Raw genomic sequence first — 18542 nt, 5'->3', positions numbered from 1 at the left:
ATTGTGCTAATGACAATGTTTTTTAAGTAAGAATTCTGATAGTATGCATTTGATGAAGTAGTTAATAGCCACTTTAGCCACTTTATCCAGAGTAAATTCAATATAATTCCACAGCATTTTTTTATATATATATTCCATGCCTGGAAAACTTGCAATTGGTTGTGAAATAAGACAGAGCCCTTTTACTAATACGAGAAAAAGAACTACCCAGAATTGTAGAGGAATTGCATTTGCAGTCTTCAGCTAGAAAGCATTTTGATTTTTTGGAATTAAGCGGAGTTGATGACCACCTCATTTCTTGCTTTTGTACTGAGCTAGACATGCAGTCAGAAGAGTATTTTATTTTGGAATTGATTTAATGGCAGTTGTGCTACAAATATTGTAGCCCACTCCAATTGTCTATTTACAAAGAACTTCTTGCACTATAAAGTGTCCAAGGGTTGCCTTTGTTTTCATTTTCCATAATTGTGCATCACTTTCTTGGGTTTCACCTTTTCTTCAGAGTTATCGTGTTACCTGCATAAAAAAATAGAAAGACACTGGTTATAATAGTGTTTCATTGTAACCACTGTTACCAGAACTTTACTGATGGTAATATGTGAGTAGGATGTTAAAGGGATCAATAGATTCTGCTAGCAAAAGTATGAGTCGAGCCAAAATAGGTTTTGAATGATCACTTTTCCATTTTTGTAGCATTGCCATGATGTTCCGTACACAAACGAACAACGTCAATCAACAGTATTTGGTTTACGCATTGTGCAACATGGCCTCACTAATGAAGGACAAATCCACCAAACATACTTTTTCTTACTCTTTATAACATGCTATGTATTTTCTTGAAATCTTCTAAAATTATGTATAAATGGTTTACTTTATTCTACGTTTACAATGCGAATCCCGCTTGGGTGGCCTCTTTTATAGTGGAACCATTAACACCCACAGTGGCTTAAAAGACAATTTGAACATTTTGTCTTTTAAGAACAATTCAGTTTTTCTGCATCAACTTGTATATGATAAATTGGATTAACTAGTGATATGAGTACCAATTTCTGTATCATTATATATTATGACATAAGTGTGCTAAATCTGAAGTGTATTTCAAGTTAGCATTCTCTGTATGACTATGCATTTAAGGAAGTGTTAGGGATGCTATTTCTAGAGCTGCATTTCATGTAGATGGAACAACACCTTTAACATGATTTTGAAGCACTATGAAATATTATTTGGTGCAGCTAGAATCCTAATTTACAGTAAAGTCTATGGTAATATGCATAAAAATAAGAAATGACACAAGAACCAAATGACTCCCATACATCTTCTGCTCCAGATGAGGTCTCTGCAGAATGAGCAGTTTAAAGTGAATGAGTTCTTTATGTGCCTTTTCTAAATATTCCACGTGCCAGTACCTGAAACACTGAATTAAAGCAATGCCGAAATGATTCTGAGAATCACCTCTGCCCTATAAAACAATATGTAACATGTCATTTTTGCCTATACTGTACTCTTAATCTTTTGTGAACTGTATAGTAATATAAACTGAGGTTAGTGAAACTTTCACTAAAGAATTAGGATCATCTTCCATTTTTGTACATTGTACTTAATGTTGTAAAATCTATCTGTAAAAGAATGCTTAACTATTGTGAACAAATGAATATTTAAATAACTAGCAAATACTGTATATTGTACAATACAGAAAAGTTATATCTGTAGCATATTTACTGCATTTTTAACAGGCATGATTTATAATTGTAATGTTTTATTTGTATACGTTAGAGTATGAAACAGGAAACATATGTTGGGAAAAAACTGACATACTCTCATCATCTGAGTGCTGAGTCTTTCATTTTTAGCATTTACTTTAGTTACCATAATGCCAATACTATTAAAATGCTACTTATAAAATACGATTGATGTTATTTACATGTTGAATCTTCCCTCGCTGCCTTGTGAGCCAATGTGTTGTATTATTATGCAGGCAAGAAATAGTAATTGAACCCTTTGGAATTACCTGGTTTTCTGCCTTATACTTGTTCATAAAATGTTATGTGATTGTTATGTTAGGCAGCACTCAAATTATTGGTGCCCAAGCAGGACACCCGATCCAAAACAACAAAATTAAAATAAAACAATATAACTAAGTGCTTAGTAATATCATTTTATTTAATTGTGATCAACATCAAGCTAATAACACACAATGATAATCGTTCTTGTCATTATTGAATGAATACACCCATTAAACATCCACAGTGGATTTAATAACTGATTGAACCTTTTTTGGCAGCAATAACATGTGCTAGAGGTCAACATCATTTTTTCCAACCCACACTGTGAATGTTTGAATGACGTGTTCAATATAGATAAGACCAATACAATAAGTTGAAACAGATCCGTTCATTATTGCATATTTTGTAGGACTGCTCTTTTAAATCATTTTGTCAGTAAGCATGCTTAGCCTAAAATGCAAGTAAATAAAAATCTATATACAAACATATTTGGAAAAAAAACATTTTCTTTATATTACTTCCACTCCTTTGCTTTCTAACATCCATTATTTTCTCTAAAGGACATCTAGTCTCTAGATACATGATGCTTATTAAACCATTAGATAATTGAAGAGCAATTATGTCACAGACCCAGTAGAATCAAAGTATGTTGTTGCTCTGTCTTGACAAGACTTAAGAAAGTGAATTTGCATATTATTTCAAATCAACACCAGCCCTAGAATTTCCCAATAATAGCAACAATAATATTATAGGTTCCATGTAACTACAAAGACAAATAAAGAATGACTTTGAGGGCTTTCAGGGTGAGGTTCGTGGTTGGTTATGGTTAGAATAGGTGACGTTTAATTATATATATATATATATATATATATATATATATATATAGGCAGACATTTTGGGGTTTGTCCTTATTAATTGGGTTTACAGACCTCTTCTTGTCCCTCCCTCCCTCCGTATGGTTGTGGGATTTGATTTTTTTGTTCATGCTCTGCGTTGTCACAGCGGCGGGGCTGGATTGGTAAAGTGGGGGGTAGAATTGGTGGTTTTTGTTGGCTACGGTTAAATAATTGGTGTTATTGGTTGGTGTGGTAGGTTTCAAGCTGGCATGTGACTCAGAACCTAGGGGGTGGAGGGGTGTCGCGGTATGCCCCTACTTTGAAGTTTTTGGAAAAGTTATTGGCACCTTGTGGGTGTGGGATTATTGGTGGTTTATTGTTATGTTATCTGTGTTCCTTGTCTATGTGTTTTTGGTATGATGGGGGAATGTGTAAACTGTGACATTGTTATGGTTTGCTGTTCGGACAATGATTTATGATTGAAATATTTATGGTTTATCTTATGTTATTTTATTGTTATAACAAAGCTGTGGACAACATTTTTTCCAACAAAGAATGTGTGATTCTCTTTTATTGGGATGTGGTCTATCATGTGTTTTGTTATTTAAAGGTTTAACTTATTTTTACATTTTACATAAATACATTTGTAAATTGCTCATATTGCATAAAAGCAATGATTCCCCAAAAAAAAAACATTTCACCAGTACATATAGATTTTCATCACTAATGAGCAAAACGGATTTAAATGATATCCCTGCTGCTCTATAGCAATAGGGGATTTAATTTTTAGAATACTGAACATGAATGCATTTCTAATGTGCTTTTTATAAAAGTACAGCCAGGAGAGCATAAATATGTAATAAGCATAGAATGTGCCAATGCCTATATTAATCACAGGATACAGCACCGGATCGTGCAAAATAATTGATTGAATATATTTATAGGGTTTCAATGTGGTTAGTAGTAGTAAGGTCTCACTGGCTGATAAGAGACGGTAAAACATGCTTCTGTCAGTAACACAGAAACAGCGTTCACAAGGGTGCAATCAAGGTACCCTAGGGTAACGTTATATGGTGACAGGTCTGCTGCTGAAATCTTGATGTTTTTAGAAGTCAGTATGGTTGGGAATTTAAGAATTCCCCGCAGTGAGAGGTTTGCCTCTAATCTGAGTCATCTTACCTGTTGAATCATATCTCTAGGGAATGGAAGAGGGAGGTAAATTAGTGTTGAAGGCAGTGATTTTTTTGTTTTCTATTACACATATAATTGTAAAAGCAGCAAACAAGGTTTAAGGTTATGATATTATCACTATTAAAAACTAACTTTAAATGTGTCTTTAAACTCCCAGTGTCATTTTTCATGATTTCAAAGGAATGATTTCAATTTCTTGCAAGAAAATAACCAAAATATGGATTAACGCGTGTAAAGGAAAATGCATTTTACTATAATAAAGATATGCATCCCATTCATCTCGGTGTGTCTTTCTTAAATACATATCTTTATAAACTCTTAATTCTTTTATAACTAAGGGTGGTCTTTTAGTTTACAACCATAGTGTGAGTAGTATGCAAAGAATTGTAATGTAGTGCAAAGATGTAAAAGTGAAGCAATGACAGGAACAAATAATTGTTTAGTGACCAAACATTTACCTTTTTGCAAGAGAATTTTTCTTTGTACATAACTTCAATGTGTTTTTCATCATTATACTGTACAAAGGTCCATGATGAGTCATCTCATTTACAAACCTCTAAAGAAGGGACAGCAGAGGCTCACCATCCAGCTAGGAACTGGAAATTTTAACTAACAGCTCTAAGACTTCACTACCCATTCCTGAACTAAAGTAGTCAGAATATTTCCTAAATAGGGGTGCAGATCCAGGGCCTGCAGCACCTTGCACTTGTTTGTTTTCATCTGTAATTGGCACTAGAGAAGCGACTTTTGTTCAGTCTCAGCCACAATGTGAAAACACTTCAGTGCCTTTCTCATGCAAGTTACAGAGAGACAAGGTGACTATTCTTACAATCAATTATATATTAATATAACAGTTTCCTTTACTGTTTCTATAAAGGGTTCATCATGCAAATATGCTAGATTTCTGCTGCTCAGGGAACCATTTTTATTTCTTCAGAGACCATATGATTGTAGTAAACATCTTTAATGAGGGATATAGAGGAAGAACAGTTTATTTCAACATCCTAGAAAACACTTTGGTGGTGATACAATAAAATGAGTTACTATTGCAGGAAATAGAATTAACAGTAACAGTCTATATACACTATATGGACAAAAGTACTGGGACACCTGGGCATTACACCAACATGGACCTTTATGAAATTGCATTCTAAATAAATAGATATTACTATGTAGTTGGTCCCCCCTTTGAAGTTATATCAGCTTCCACTCTTCTGGGAAGGCTTACCACAAGATATTAGAGTGTTTCTGTGGGAATGTTTGCCCATTCAACATTTGTGACATTGGGCACTGATATTGGACAAGAAGGCCTGGCTCTCAATCTCCGTCAGGGCTCTGTGCGGGACAGTCAAGTTGTTCCCCACCAAACCCATCCAACCATGTCTTTATAGACTTTGCTTTGTGCACTGGGGCACAGTCATGCTGGAATAGAAAAGGACCTTCACCAAACTGTTCCCACAAAGTTGGATAGCATAGCATTGTCCAAAATGTCTTGGTGTGTTAAAGTATTATGATTTCCCTTCACTGGAAGTAAGGGGCCCAACCCTTGAAAAACAACCCCAAACCATTATCCCTCCTCTACCAAACTTTACAGATGGCACAGTGAAGTCAGGCAGGTAACGTTCTCCTGGCATCCGCCAAACCCAGACTAGACCATCAGACTGCCAAACAGAGAAGTGTGATTGGTCAAGCCACAGAACGTTTCCACTGATACACCGTCCAGTGGCAGCGTGCTTTACACCACTCGATCTCAAGCTTGGTATTGTACTTGGTGATATGAGGCTTGCATGCAGCTGGCCATGGAAACCCATTCCATGAAGCTCCCACAGCACAGTTTTTGTTCTGATATTAATGTCAGTGGAAGTTTGGAATTTTTCAACTATGGAATCAGCAGAGCATTGACAACTTTTATGCACCATGTACCATGCACTCTGTGATTCCGCTCTATGGCTTTATTTTCGTCTTCCGCTTTGTGGCTGAGTTGCTGCTGTTTCTAAATGCTTCCACTTTCCAATAATACCACTTACTGATCATGGAATATCTACCAGGGATGAAATTTCATGAATTGACTTATTGCAAAGATGGCATTCTATTGCAGTGCCACACTTGAATTCACTAAGCTCTTTAGAACAACCCATTTTTTCCGAAAACGTTTGTAAATGCAGACTGCACGGCTAGGTGCTTGATTTTATACACCTATGGAAATCAGTCTGATCGAAACATGAATTCAATAATAAAGAGGTGGGTCCCAATAATTTTATCCATATAGCGCAGATTGTACTAATGTGTGCACGTAATATATACATACTGTATTCACAGACTTTATCTTGAAATGTTCAGCAGTTTGAAAACTTTTTAAATTATTTCAGTATTCAATTGTGACATTTCTATGATGTAGCTACAAATAACTGCAATATGACATTTGGGCATCTGATTTTTTTTCTTTCGCAAGCACAGTAGTTTTGTTAATAAAACAGTGTTTATCTGTTAATTATATGTCCTCCAAGTAAAATTGTGAAAAAAGAAAATCCATGTTTTGTGTCAATACTAATAATTATACCCAGGAACATCTCAGGGCAAGCTAACTGGAGCTTATCCTCCCCAGGGAGGGGGTGGGGCTTGTCACATATGTGGGTAGATCTAGCAGAAAAAGGGCTGTGGCCCATCATGTAATGGGTGGGGCTTAGACAAGGGCAGGGCTAGCCCAAGCATTAAATTGGTTTGGAGGTGAAGGGAAATTAGGTGGGGCTGTGGGCACCGCTATACACCTCTCCCCTGCCTGGAGAAAAAGAGGACAGGCATGGTCAAACCAGGAGAGCTCTGATAACAAAATACATTTCAAGTTAAATACATATCTAAGTAAAAATAGAATGGGCATGATTTTGTCAACAAACCTTTTTTTTCTCACTGCAACATATTTGTTCCTTTCCAAAGCTAGGTTAAAATATATAGTAATAAAGACTGCATCACAAACATTTGTCCGGGGTGACAAACAGACATAACACCTGCTTTTTACACTTAAGGATGAAGTTACAGAGCAATCAAACAACCTGCACTAAGATCTGCATTGTCTAGTTAGTCTTTGGAAAGTACTTAGCAATCTGCAGAAATGGATTCCTCACAACTCATCACTTTACTGCCTTCTTACTTTATGATCCATGGTTATGTTATGGAATACTGTTTTGTTCATTTAAAAACCTGCTGAGATCTGTATTGCACCCTGTCCTTAATTGTGTCCTGTGTAGTTGCTAATACTGGATAAGCAGCATCTGTTAGATTTATTGAACAACTTTTGAACCTAAACTACATTTTCTGGGAATACTGCCAAAAATGCTAATCATAGCTTCTTTAAGCCTGCCCATCCCAAAAAAGTAGCATCTTGTAATTACTGGCAACTGTCCCAGAAAATATGTGGTAGTTAGAGATAACTCAGCTATGGCTGGTAAACAAAATAACTAAATTTTAGAAGTTCTGCCATTTGTTTTCATTGTTTCATTGGGGACACTCCTTGTTATCTTAGAATTTCACAAACGCACTAAATAGGCAATTTTTGTTAAAAGACAAGTTTGTACAAATCCGAATACACAAGTCTAGTTCATATAGATCAGTACATCGGTAGTTGCCACAACATAGGAAGATAACGTTTAACATTAGCTGGTTTACTAATGATGCTAGTAGCATTTTTGCATTATTAGTAATCCTATTTGAGGTGGAAACTATATCATTGTATATGCAAAGGATATTTATGATGCAGTGTACATTTACTAATATATCCATCAATATAAGAATTTTGCCTACAAGACAATGCAGTTAATTAGTATTTCATTCTAAACCTAGAAATTCATATTAGTGTTTCACATGCTTGACAATGTTATTTTGTTATGTTATTTACTCACTTTTGTTGTTTTCACTTTGTTTCCCGAGGCACAACTCCATCCTTTTTGATCTGGCAATACTTTACATTCTTCTCCTTCAAGACATGGCTGCATCTGACACCACCATTTCTGCTCCACTATTGATGCTAAACATAATTATAGATTATTACCACCATAATTATTATTGTCAAGAACATTAGTCTAAGTAGAGCTATTTAAAAGATGTGCACAGTAATCTAGTTACAGTCACCACTTATCACTGTAGTTTATGAAGCCAATTGTTTACTGATTAAGATCAGCGAATACAAATACACTGCTGAACATATATTCTACAAAACGTATTTTTTAAACATGCATGTATTATAAAAAAGTGTTATGTTAATGTTTTTAATGCCCCACATGGGTTGTACTCATATTACCGAGATGTTTACAACTACATCAGACCATTATTACTATGTGTTTACTTAATTGCTGTGTGTTGTCTTGTATGTAATATGATATTTAATCTGTATTGTTACAAATTAATTTTAGGTTACCTCGCTTGCTGTTTTATTTTAATTTTTGTTTCTTAGGGAAACTTTAACATCATATTAATATTGTAAAGGTTAACACTGACTCACCGGTTTGGTAAATCTGCTGGCATAGAGGAGAACCTTGTCAGTATCGCATTCATCTCCTCAACAAGAAGATGATATGCAAGGCAATTATGCACAGTTGCTGTATCCATCTTATGGCGTTACCTTTGACTTTGCTTGCTTACCTAGGTAAGTTGTACACCAGTTGGCCATCTCTATAGCTAAAATTTATGAGCCAAATTACCCAGAATGCATATATATGAGATGTTCATTTCCTGATCCTTTAATCATTTTTAAGTTTCCTATTTCAATAATGTTTTATCTTACAATCAGGGCTGGTGCAAGGATTTTTGCCACCCCCCTGGCTCCACCCCCACAAGTCCCCCGCCTAACTGGCTGACTGGCTTCCACTCCTCCCCATAGTGACAGCGAGCCGTGGCCGCGCTTCTAATGAATGACCGCGGCCGGCTGTCAAGCTTAATTTACCGTATATGTCTGTTTATATGTTTGTAAAGTGCTTTGAGTCTCACAGGGAAAAAAAGCTCTATAAAAATCGCAAATTATTATTATTATAAATTAAAATTCTAATTATTTACATGTGTAAAATATGTAGACACTTCTATTTTTCTCTTATTGTGTGTAATGCATTTTGTAACACTTAAACTAATAAGTAACATCATATGTGTATTTAAAGGGTGGTGGAATTTATAGATAATGTAGGACACCCAAGTAGTTTGCACCAAAGAAATTATTCAACATACCATCAACGCAAGAGGGAATAGCTCTTGTAGTCCCAGCCACCTGCCCTGGAAAACATGAGCACTTGACTGTCTGAGACCTTTCTTCTATCTTGTTCTTATTACAACATCTGTGGAGAGCCACAACTTCACAGGTTCCAGTTCTAACATGCTGTGCTGAGAAAGCAGTAACAACAAATTACAACATGTGTATAGTATTAATATTAGAAATCATTTATTTATTAAGGCTCTAGACATCTGCATATTTAAATGTGCATATTTCATTATAGCTTTACCATGTGAACACATTATACATTTATGTATAGGGATACTGTACATAAAATACATGCATTACTTATAGTGATATGTGAAAGATATTCATATATTCATATATTTATCGGTCTTGCTAATTGGACCTTGCCACTATTGCTATTGTGATAATGACCATTTTTCATATACTGCACGAGAATCACTTTTTATAAGTTATGGCGATACATTGATCCTTGTTTGCTGCTTCATTATATAAAGGTTACCCAAATATGATCATATTTCATATTCATGTTTTTCAAACCCAATAAACGGAACATTACATATGTACAATGGTCTTAAATGTTATGCAATAAAAATAGTTATAACAGCTTCAGCTGAAGAAGAATACATTGTAAAGATTGTATTGTTGCATTTCCATTACAGCATTTAGTACATATATTGTCATGGCTTTACTACTGAATGTTTATTACTTGTATTATTATTTTCATTACTAGAATAGTAGTACTAATCATTGGCAATAAAACCTTAAGTTAGAAGAATAATTAATACAATCCTTCTTACCCAAGCATTTCAAAGAAAATGGGGTGCACGTGACTTCAAGAATATTACAGAACAAACTCTCTACAACATAAACAATTTCTCTGTTAAAGTAGATCTCATTCATGTAGAACTTGAATGGGTAAGTGAAACACAAATGTTGCTACTAAAAAAATAACAGTAAGGATTACCTGCAGAAATTCAAGACACTACTATGAAATTATATAAAAGTCCTGTTCCTTACATAATTTATTATATTTAATTTATTTTTCAAAGACCATTACATTTTTACTCAACCTATGGCTGTTGTCTAACTGGAAAATATTCCATATATATATATTTGCTCTGGTCTTCATAGGGTTTTCTGTTCAAGTAAAATTAACACTGTAGGCAATATAATTCATGTTAAATGCAATTCCCTTTGAGCATTTGAGGACATACTGTATAGTTTGATAGATCACAGCTATGCCATTTCTCTAACTCTAATAGTTGGAAGAGGAAAGAGGGGAGATGAAGGTCTGAGCCTCTACACCAGGAAAAATGGGCAGATTAAATGGGCCAAATATTTCTGCCATGATTTTTTTGTTTCTAATAGTTTAAACACTATTCCATAATCTTTATTTTCCAAATTCAAGTGTAACATTTTCTAGGTTGATTGATCTCCTGACAATAATGCACTTAGAATTCAGACAAAAATGGAATTCTGAGAATGCTCATGTGCGCACCAGGGATAACTAATTACAGAAAACTGTGTATTTGATCTGTCAGAAACTCAAGAGTTCTGTCATCTGATCTTTCACCCATTAGACAAATCAGATACAGAAATGTCAAAGTGCAAAAACCTAACCAAAGACAGCAGTGCTAGTGTAGTTTTAAGTAAGGATATTATGGCTACATTTGCCATGTCATTGTTTTCCATTCCCCATACTCCGAGACATTTTGATTTTCTTTCACTGCAGCAATGACTTAAACCTATATTGCTTAATTTGCCAAATTGAAATTTTGCACTTCTGATTATTTCAGATGAAAGTAACTGCTGTGTTAAGTGCTTTGTTCACCCACTGTTTCTGGATGTTAGTAATCTTTCAGTAGAGCACAAGGAGTTTTTGATGTTATTACACTGTGTAATTAGTGTTTTTCTTAAACACATCTGGACAATATTACTTTTTACAAGGAGAATAACATTTATTATTGAAATCATGCACAATAATTGTGTTCATTAAAGCTTTTGAGGTCTACAACACCTTGATGCAAAGTGATAGGTGCTCATCTTTGTACTCAAGATAGCTCATGGAGACCATGAGACAAGCATTTTACCATCATGATATCTTGTATCTTTATCAACTCATTTGCTGATAGCAACCTGCAACCTTTTCTTGAAGACAATATTCTGCAAGTTGAGTTATTACTCAATGGTCTGGAAGTTGTGTGAGTGTATCATTAACTCAACGATTTTTGAGAGTGAGTGTGCTTCTCAATGAAATGATTGATCTGTTTCATGTATACTAAACCCAGCTTGTTTGTAAACTTGCTGATTCCAGGGTACCAAAATTGGCTGAATTGTAACCACAAACTCACTTCCATCTCCCAGTACAAGGCCAAGCAGCTCCAAGTTTATTATAGGTGAATATCATCCTACCATGGTGAGCTACCAAATCCACCAAGTCCAAAACTTCAAAACTGCAAACACCTGTAAAGCTTAAAAAGTATCATTGACACCGGGCCTAGAAAGAATTTCAGTAAAATATTATGAATTTCAGAACCACATATCACCTCTACTCTAACCATCCTTATTTAACTCAATACTGGCTCAGGATACCCTAAATTCCTATATGATGGAGGAGAACACTTTAGTGATACACAGACCAAATAGAGACCATCAGATTGTACTCATGTCGTTTCTTCCCTTTAATGAATCAGGACATTAAAATTCTCACAAAAACAATAGCAGATAGATTACAATAAATATCTACTTTGGTCACCAAAAGTCCTGTGACAGCAGTGGAGCCAAGAAGGCTTTCGCAATGGCCACAACTTATCCACACCATAAAATGTATACACTAACCCAGTCTCCCACATCCAAATGAACAGAGTAACCTCCTGGCCCACACCGCTGGAAAGGGGGTTACGGCAGGGGTGTCCTCTTTCCCTTCTCATCTTCAACCTGTAACTGGACCCCATCCTTAGGATATTACACTCCATCCATAATTTCAAAGGCATCAAAATAAGTCACAGAGAAAATAAAATCAGTACTTTTGTAGATGATATACTCCCTGAGGAGACCAAAACCTGGTAAGATCTTAATTTTACATTTACTTAAGCTACCCTACCCTCTGCAGGTTCTGCCACTTTTACTTAAGTGTAAAAGTAATACATTTATTAACACACACTTTGCAAACACCATATGGAAGTGAAGAAAGCCAATAATCATTGTAAAATTACAAAAAAAACAAACGTGTTGTGGGCTTTAACCTTTCAGATTTAAAAATTCTACAACGATAGACAGATTTCAAACCAGACCAATTATCTTGCCAGGTTGGTGGCCCTGTTTCATATATTTTTCTATGCTTTCAAAATCAATTAATAACCACCTTCTGAACACCACAATCAAAGCATACAAAAAATGCTGAAGCATGCGTTGTGTTGAAGTCACTTCATAATTTTCTCTTTTTTAAATATTTTGGGGGGATTCAAAGAGAACAGCACATGTCCAAAATACCACACTGAGGATGCATATTTGTATCTCTGTCTTTGGTCTTCCATTATAACAAAACTACTCTAAGAAACACACACATGATCAGGAAAGAAAATCAATGGATACATGATAGATTTTTTTCTATCTGTTTCAAAAGGACTGGATTGACTCCTATTTCACTAAGGAATCTAGAACCAAACAATTCTTCCACACATAGTCCTCATATATATAGAAAGTCTAGATTCCCAAAGACAAATTCTAATTTATTGTATCCATCCCTAGAGCATGACAATCATAAAATTGCACCTATCCCTGATTAAATCAAGGTCTGATCATTGTTATTTCAAGGTCTCGTATTTTTTTTAAACTGTTTACTGAGAACAATAACAAGTATTGCAGGATAGGGGCTAGGAAGGGTGAACTAAAGGAATATGGGAGGAAGAGTATTAAGATATAAGTTCATAGGCGTCCCTAAAAAAAAAAAGCCTGTTTTGAGGGATTTTTTGAAGGACCGAAGGCAAGGGAAAGACAGATCGGCCAGGGGAGGGCATTCCAGAGGATAAGAACTAGAAACCAAAGGGGAGGACAGACAGAGATCATTGCATGAGCAGTTAGGAGTGCATTTAGGAATGAGTGAAGATATGTAAGTAGGCAAATCGCTTTAAATGAATCTTGAAGTGCATAGGTAGCCAGTGAAGAGACTGACAGGGGGGAGGTGTACAGCATGTCTGCCTGGCATGCTCATACTTGCTATGTCACAAAAATCCCACTGGCACAACATACACAGTACTTGCAGAACTGAACTTGCCGCGCTACAAAATACACTCAAGATGCCATTTATACTAGTTATATTTATATTCATTTTTATTAATGTTAAATCGTTTATGTTCATCTTCTTTTACTCTGTTTATCAGCACAGCTTTCTCCTCTGTAAAAACAGATTTCCTGTGCATAAGTATTCAATGCTTTACAGAGGCCGCTTGGTCTGTCTCTCTAGAGGTGCATATTTTACAGACTAAGCAAACCTAAAGCCAAGCACATCCGCTAATAAGCATAAGAAACCCAAGCTATTTGTAAGCTTACATTGGTATGGCTTTTTTAGAAGTATGGAAAATGCAGATACAAAGTAACACAACACTCCTAATTATATATGTATGCTTGTATATATATATATATATATATATATATATATCTATATATATATATGAATAAGGCAGAGTAGCTGGATAGAAATGCCAGTAGCATTAGATGTTATGTAAGAAAGGAAATCAGTTGCTCTTTTTTAACTGCAGTAGAATGAGGGCAAGTCTATGAAGACTGTCCTTGTTATACATATATATGTAAATCAAAGTTTTTTGTTAAGTTAGAATGATCTTACTGTGTGTGTACATAGGCAGGATAATTAATATTTGGACCCTTTGCTCATTATTCTGGGAAGACATTATAAAGACCCATACATGTGCATATGTGCAATCTATATTGGGGGAGTTGAACAAAAATAAATGTTTTTTAAGTATTTTACATGCCCATATTTGCTAATCCAAATGAAATAAAGAAAAATATATGATGCATTTTCTCCAAAGATATTACAGGGGTTTTTATTAACTAATTTATGCTATATGCAGTTAATTTGAAGCCTATTATACTGGGTGCAGAGTGTGCATGGGGTATCACAAGAGGGGATGAACAGCAAATAGGCTGAAGACATATCTGCTGCATTAGGTGAAAATAAGAGAATATTGATGTCAGCATCAAATGTGAGCAAAACCTTTAAACCATATTTTAAAATGATGTAAAATGGTACAAAGAAAAGTTTTAGTGCAGACATGATATGATATTTTAAGAAGTAAATAGGAGATGTTACAGGAGCTGTGACATCAGCAACCAGGTATTCTGCTTTCTGGGGAGTTATTGTGAAATGGAATAAAACCATAAGATTTTGACAATAACGCCAGCAAAAACAAAATCTAACTTTTCTCCATGTCTAATCAGCAAAACAGTTGGTATCTGTGAAGAATAATATGAGGTCTAGCTACCTGAATCAATTCAGGGCAGCACTATCAATAAAATCACTAAATGTTATAGTGCCATTATTGTGTAGCACACACTTGTGTGTTTTTTTATGCTCAGCTTCCACGATAAATACCCCACCAACACATCCATCATTCTCCTACCACAACCTCTTAATAAAATGCTTATTCATTAATGAATGAGCACTGTATTTGCACTGTATTATCCCCCTGATTTGCACTGGGGAAAAACGTAATTGTGACACTCACTGATGATATACATTCAAGTGCATGATGGCTGACATTTTTCATAGTTGCCAGTGCCCATGATTTTATTGAACAACAGCGCATATATCAAACCGAATAATAAAAACAAAACCCTTTTTTTCAGGCAAGTCCCAACAACATTAGTACATTTATATCATATGTGGTTGTTCATACATGTAGATTACAAAGTACATGGAGGTGACGGCACACAACACATAGCAGGACTGATACACATAACAATGGTATTAGAATAGAATACAAAACAAATAGAATATAGGCTACGCTTTCTCTCTCAATTATCCCCTCTTCTTTGTACATTCGGTGCAACAGATGTGGGATCTAGCACCAATGGTCACCAGCAATACTAACAGTTCATCTTGTCTTTTGTGAATGCGTACAATAACAAAACAGAAAACTGAATAATGTTGCTGTCAAAATCATAGAAGTGGTGCAAATCTCTAGCAGTTGTATTAACGAATTAAGAACCCATCTGGGAACAGGGATTTATGTCACACAGGTTTGCAACAAAGTGACCATACATTTGGAGAGAAACACTTGCAAAACCAATGAATGGTATTTCTATAAATGTATAACAAAATCAAAAAATAAAAATAGGTATGACTGAGCCTAACATTCTGTGTCAATGAGTGATTTGAAAATATAAATCCAATGATGCTTAGTTTACGTCTTAAAAGGTTTCACTTATCTGGCAGAACTTTCCAAAAGTTGAAATCCCACAACTGGAAAGCTGCCTCTTTGCTACTCCTTTTCTCAAATTAAAAGGTAAGTAAATAAGGCATTTGATGGTTGTCAAATGTTTGGTAATGTACAGGGAGAAATTCTGGTGCAAAATGGTAACAAACATAGATTCAATTTAGCAACTAATGAAATTATCCTGCTGCTTGCTCTTTGCTTGAGAATTGCTTTTTTTGTACATTATTTCTGTAAAGTCTCAATTGCCATTAAACTTGTGCTTGTGTATAACAGTATGATGATATTTTAGAAATATACCAATAAAGACAGATGATTATAGATGATTATACTGCAATAAGAAGTAATATTGGGTAATTCAGTATGATCACTGATAATCTTGTGAACAAATCTAATTATTCCGTACAACAGCAACACTAAACACATGATGAAACATTATGTTCTATGTTCTTCAGACTGAGAAAAAGTTCCTAAATGGTAGAGCAATCTCACCAAATGTGTAGTGTGTTACATTTTCCCAATACGAACATTTACTTGGTTTTAGAGCAGAAATAAAGTAGCAATTTTTTTCGGAAGAATCGGCAGGATGGGCAGAGGGGGCAGCATTCCCATGTACTGCTCCAGCACTACCCTCCTCAACACAAGGGTGTCGGGGGAATACATTGAAACCAAAGGTGGGCCTGGCTGGGGCATCAATACACAAGGGGGGAAACACACACAAAAAAACAGTGTGGAAAGCATATTTTATGCTTTGTGTAGATTAACTAGCACAGTGTGGCAGAGCCTGTCCTGGTGTGTGTGTTTGGCTGTTGGTGTTGCAGAGACTGTCCTGGTGTGTGTGTTTGGGTGTCGGTGTGGCAGATCCTGTCCTGGTGTGTGTTTGGGTGTTGGTGTGGCAGAGCCTGTCCTGGTGTGTGTCTGGGTATCGGTGTGGCAGAGCCTGTCGTGGTGTGTGTGTTTGGTGTGTTGGTGTTGAAGAGCCTGTCCTGGTGTGTGTGTTTGGTGTGTCAGGGTTGCAGAACCTATCCTGGGGTGTGTTTGGTTGTCTATTTCCTAACAAATTAAATTATTAGTTATCTAGAGATAAAACTCCCTCCTGTTTTGTGTTATTTACTCTATTTCAATCTGCACATTTTATTAAAAAGGATTAGTGGCAGTAAATTATGGCTTCAGGCGTCCCGTGTACGATGACTTTTTTTAAGTGTACTGATGTCCTCCCAGTCCTATCACATAACATCAATATGCGTTAGAAAATCAGGAAAAGGTGGGCATGGATGGTTGGCTGATTCGGTGGCGCAACGGGCCACTTGAGTAGACTTGTCCCCCAGGCCTTAGGCTGCCAGCCCTCCACTGACTGGCTGTAATATCGATAACAGTGGAACCATGCATAACTTAAGCTACAGTCCAAGCAGTCAGTTCAAACACCTGGTTTGTGCTCCTCTGTATCAGCTCTGACCGAACTCAGTAACAAACATATAAGAGCATTTAGGCACTGGAATATCAAAATAGTGGAACTCCATGTTAGGAAGCATAATTGCCAAACTATATCGAATTACAACCAAGAATAAGAACCAAGGCTACAGGCAAAAAGACTAAGAATTAAAAATACAGATAACAAAATGTAGGCAAAGGTGAAAGTATACTCTTTCATGACTTAAGGAAGAGAAAAAAGAAATGCTCAGTACTGATCATTACGGTCAGTTTTAAGAAAATGCTTCAATGATAAACCCTCATGAGTTTGTATGCATGCTGAATGACACATTGTCCATTGTGGGTGTTGGTTAGTGTAGTGCCATTCTCAAAATTCATAAAAATCTGGCTTCAGTCCCGATTCATTGGACAAGTATATAGACACTAGTTCCTTGGTGATCTGACGTAGTAAACACAAGGAAACTAATGAACCATGGAATCTACAGCCGCTAGGTCTTTAACTTGGTTACTTGAGAGACATTTAATATTTTACTGCTCCTCTTGTACACAAATTAAAGTATAAAGTTCTGGTAGTGACTGAAAAAACACTGATTAAATAGCAATATTACATTTAATACTGTAAATGTTTTAACAGTCATGAAAACCCCTGCAGTCAATATTGTACATAAAGGAAACCCATATCATGAACAGGAAATAGTTCCTTAACTTTTAAAATAGGCACAACTTATAACAATTTCATGAGGTATATTTTCATAATAATCACTGGACACTTTTTATTTCCATAATTAGCTGTATAATCCAGCATTTAGATAATTTCAGGGGGAGGCTGTTAAGGGGCAAATGCTCACTGAGCTTCTCTGATTTAAATGTTTTGGGCCACTTCCCTAACAGCCAGTGGGAGCTCTTGATGAAATACCTATGTATGTTTGTTCAGAGTTTGTAGGTGGATAAATACCCACCATAACATTTAATGAAACGTAGATATGTTGCTACTGCTCTTGGTGCATGGGGTCCATGTTGTCACAAATATATTTTAATAACTGGAATACTGTAAAAGTTAGCTGAATGCTAAACTGTTTCTCTTACCTTTATGATGAATTGCTCCAACTGCCAACTTCCCCCAGAGAGTAACAATAAATATTATTATAAGAAATGTTCCTTTTGTTGCCTTCTGCAAATATCTTTTATTCATTCTGGAAAGACACATGAAATGTTTACATTATCTCACCATATGGCTGTTCTGCCTTTAAGCCAATAATAGCGATACATTTATATAAATAATTGCATTTTTATATATAAAAAAAATGTTTGATGTCCATACTCACATATGCTATGTTCTTCTATGTCCCTTCTCTTTTTCTTTATGATATAATCAGGACTTATGCATCTGTTCCCATTTAGTCTG

General features: G+C 35.6%; 1 protein-coding gene across 1 annotated transcript in view; it reads right to left on the bottom strand.

The window, feature by feature from the left end:
- Window positions 1-253: 253 nt before the first annotated feature.
- Window positions 254-18542, bottom strand: part of TAFA2 (TAFA chemokine like family member 2) — an 86262-nt gene continuing 67973 nt past the window's right edge. The window contains exons 3-7 of the mRNA XM_053464349.1: window positions 18463-18539; window positions 18224-18330; window positions 9242-9394; window positions 7927-8051; window positions 254-516 (exon numbers count right to left, since the gene is read on the bottom strand). Of these exons, the coding sequence (XP_053320324.1) occupies window positions 505-516; window positions 7927-8051; window positions 9242-9394; window positions 18224-18329 (396 nt within the window). The 5' untranslated portion in view covers window position 18330; window positions 18463-18539 and the 3' untranslated portion in view covers window positions 254-504. The remainder of the gene's footprint in view (window positions 517-7926; window positions 8052-9241; window positions 9395-18223; window positions 18331-18462; window positions 18540-18542) is intronic.

Source organism: Spea bombifrons, chromosome 4, assembly GCF_027358695.1.
Source record: "Spea bombifrons isolate aSpeBom1 chromosome 4, aSpeBom1.2.pri, whole genome shotgun sequence".
NCBI lineage: Eukaryota > Metazoa > Chordata > Amphibia > Anura > Pelobatidae > Spea > Spea bombifrons.
This window is presented reverse-complemented; position numbering and strand designations above follow the sequence as displayed.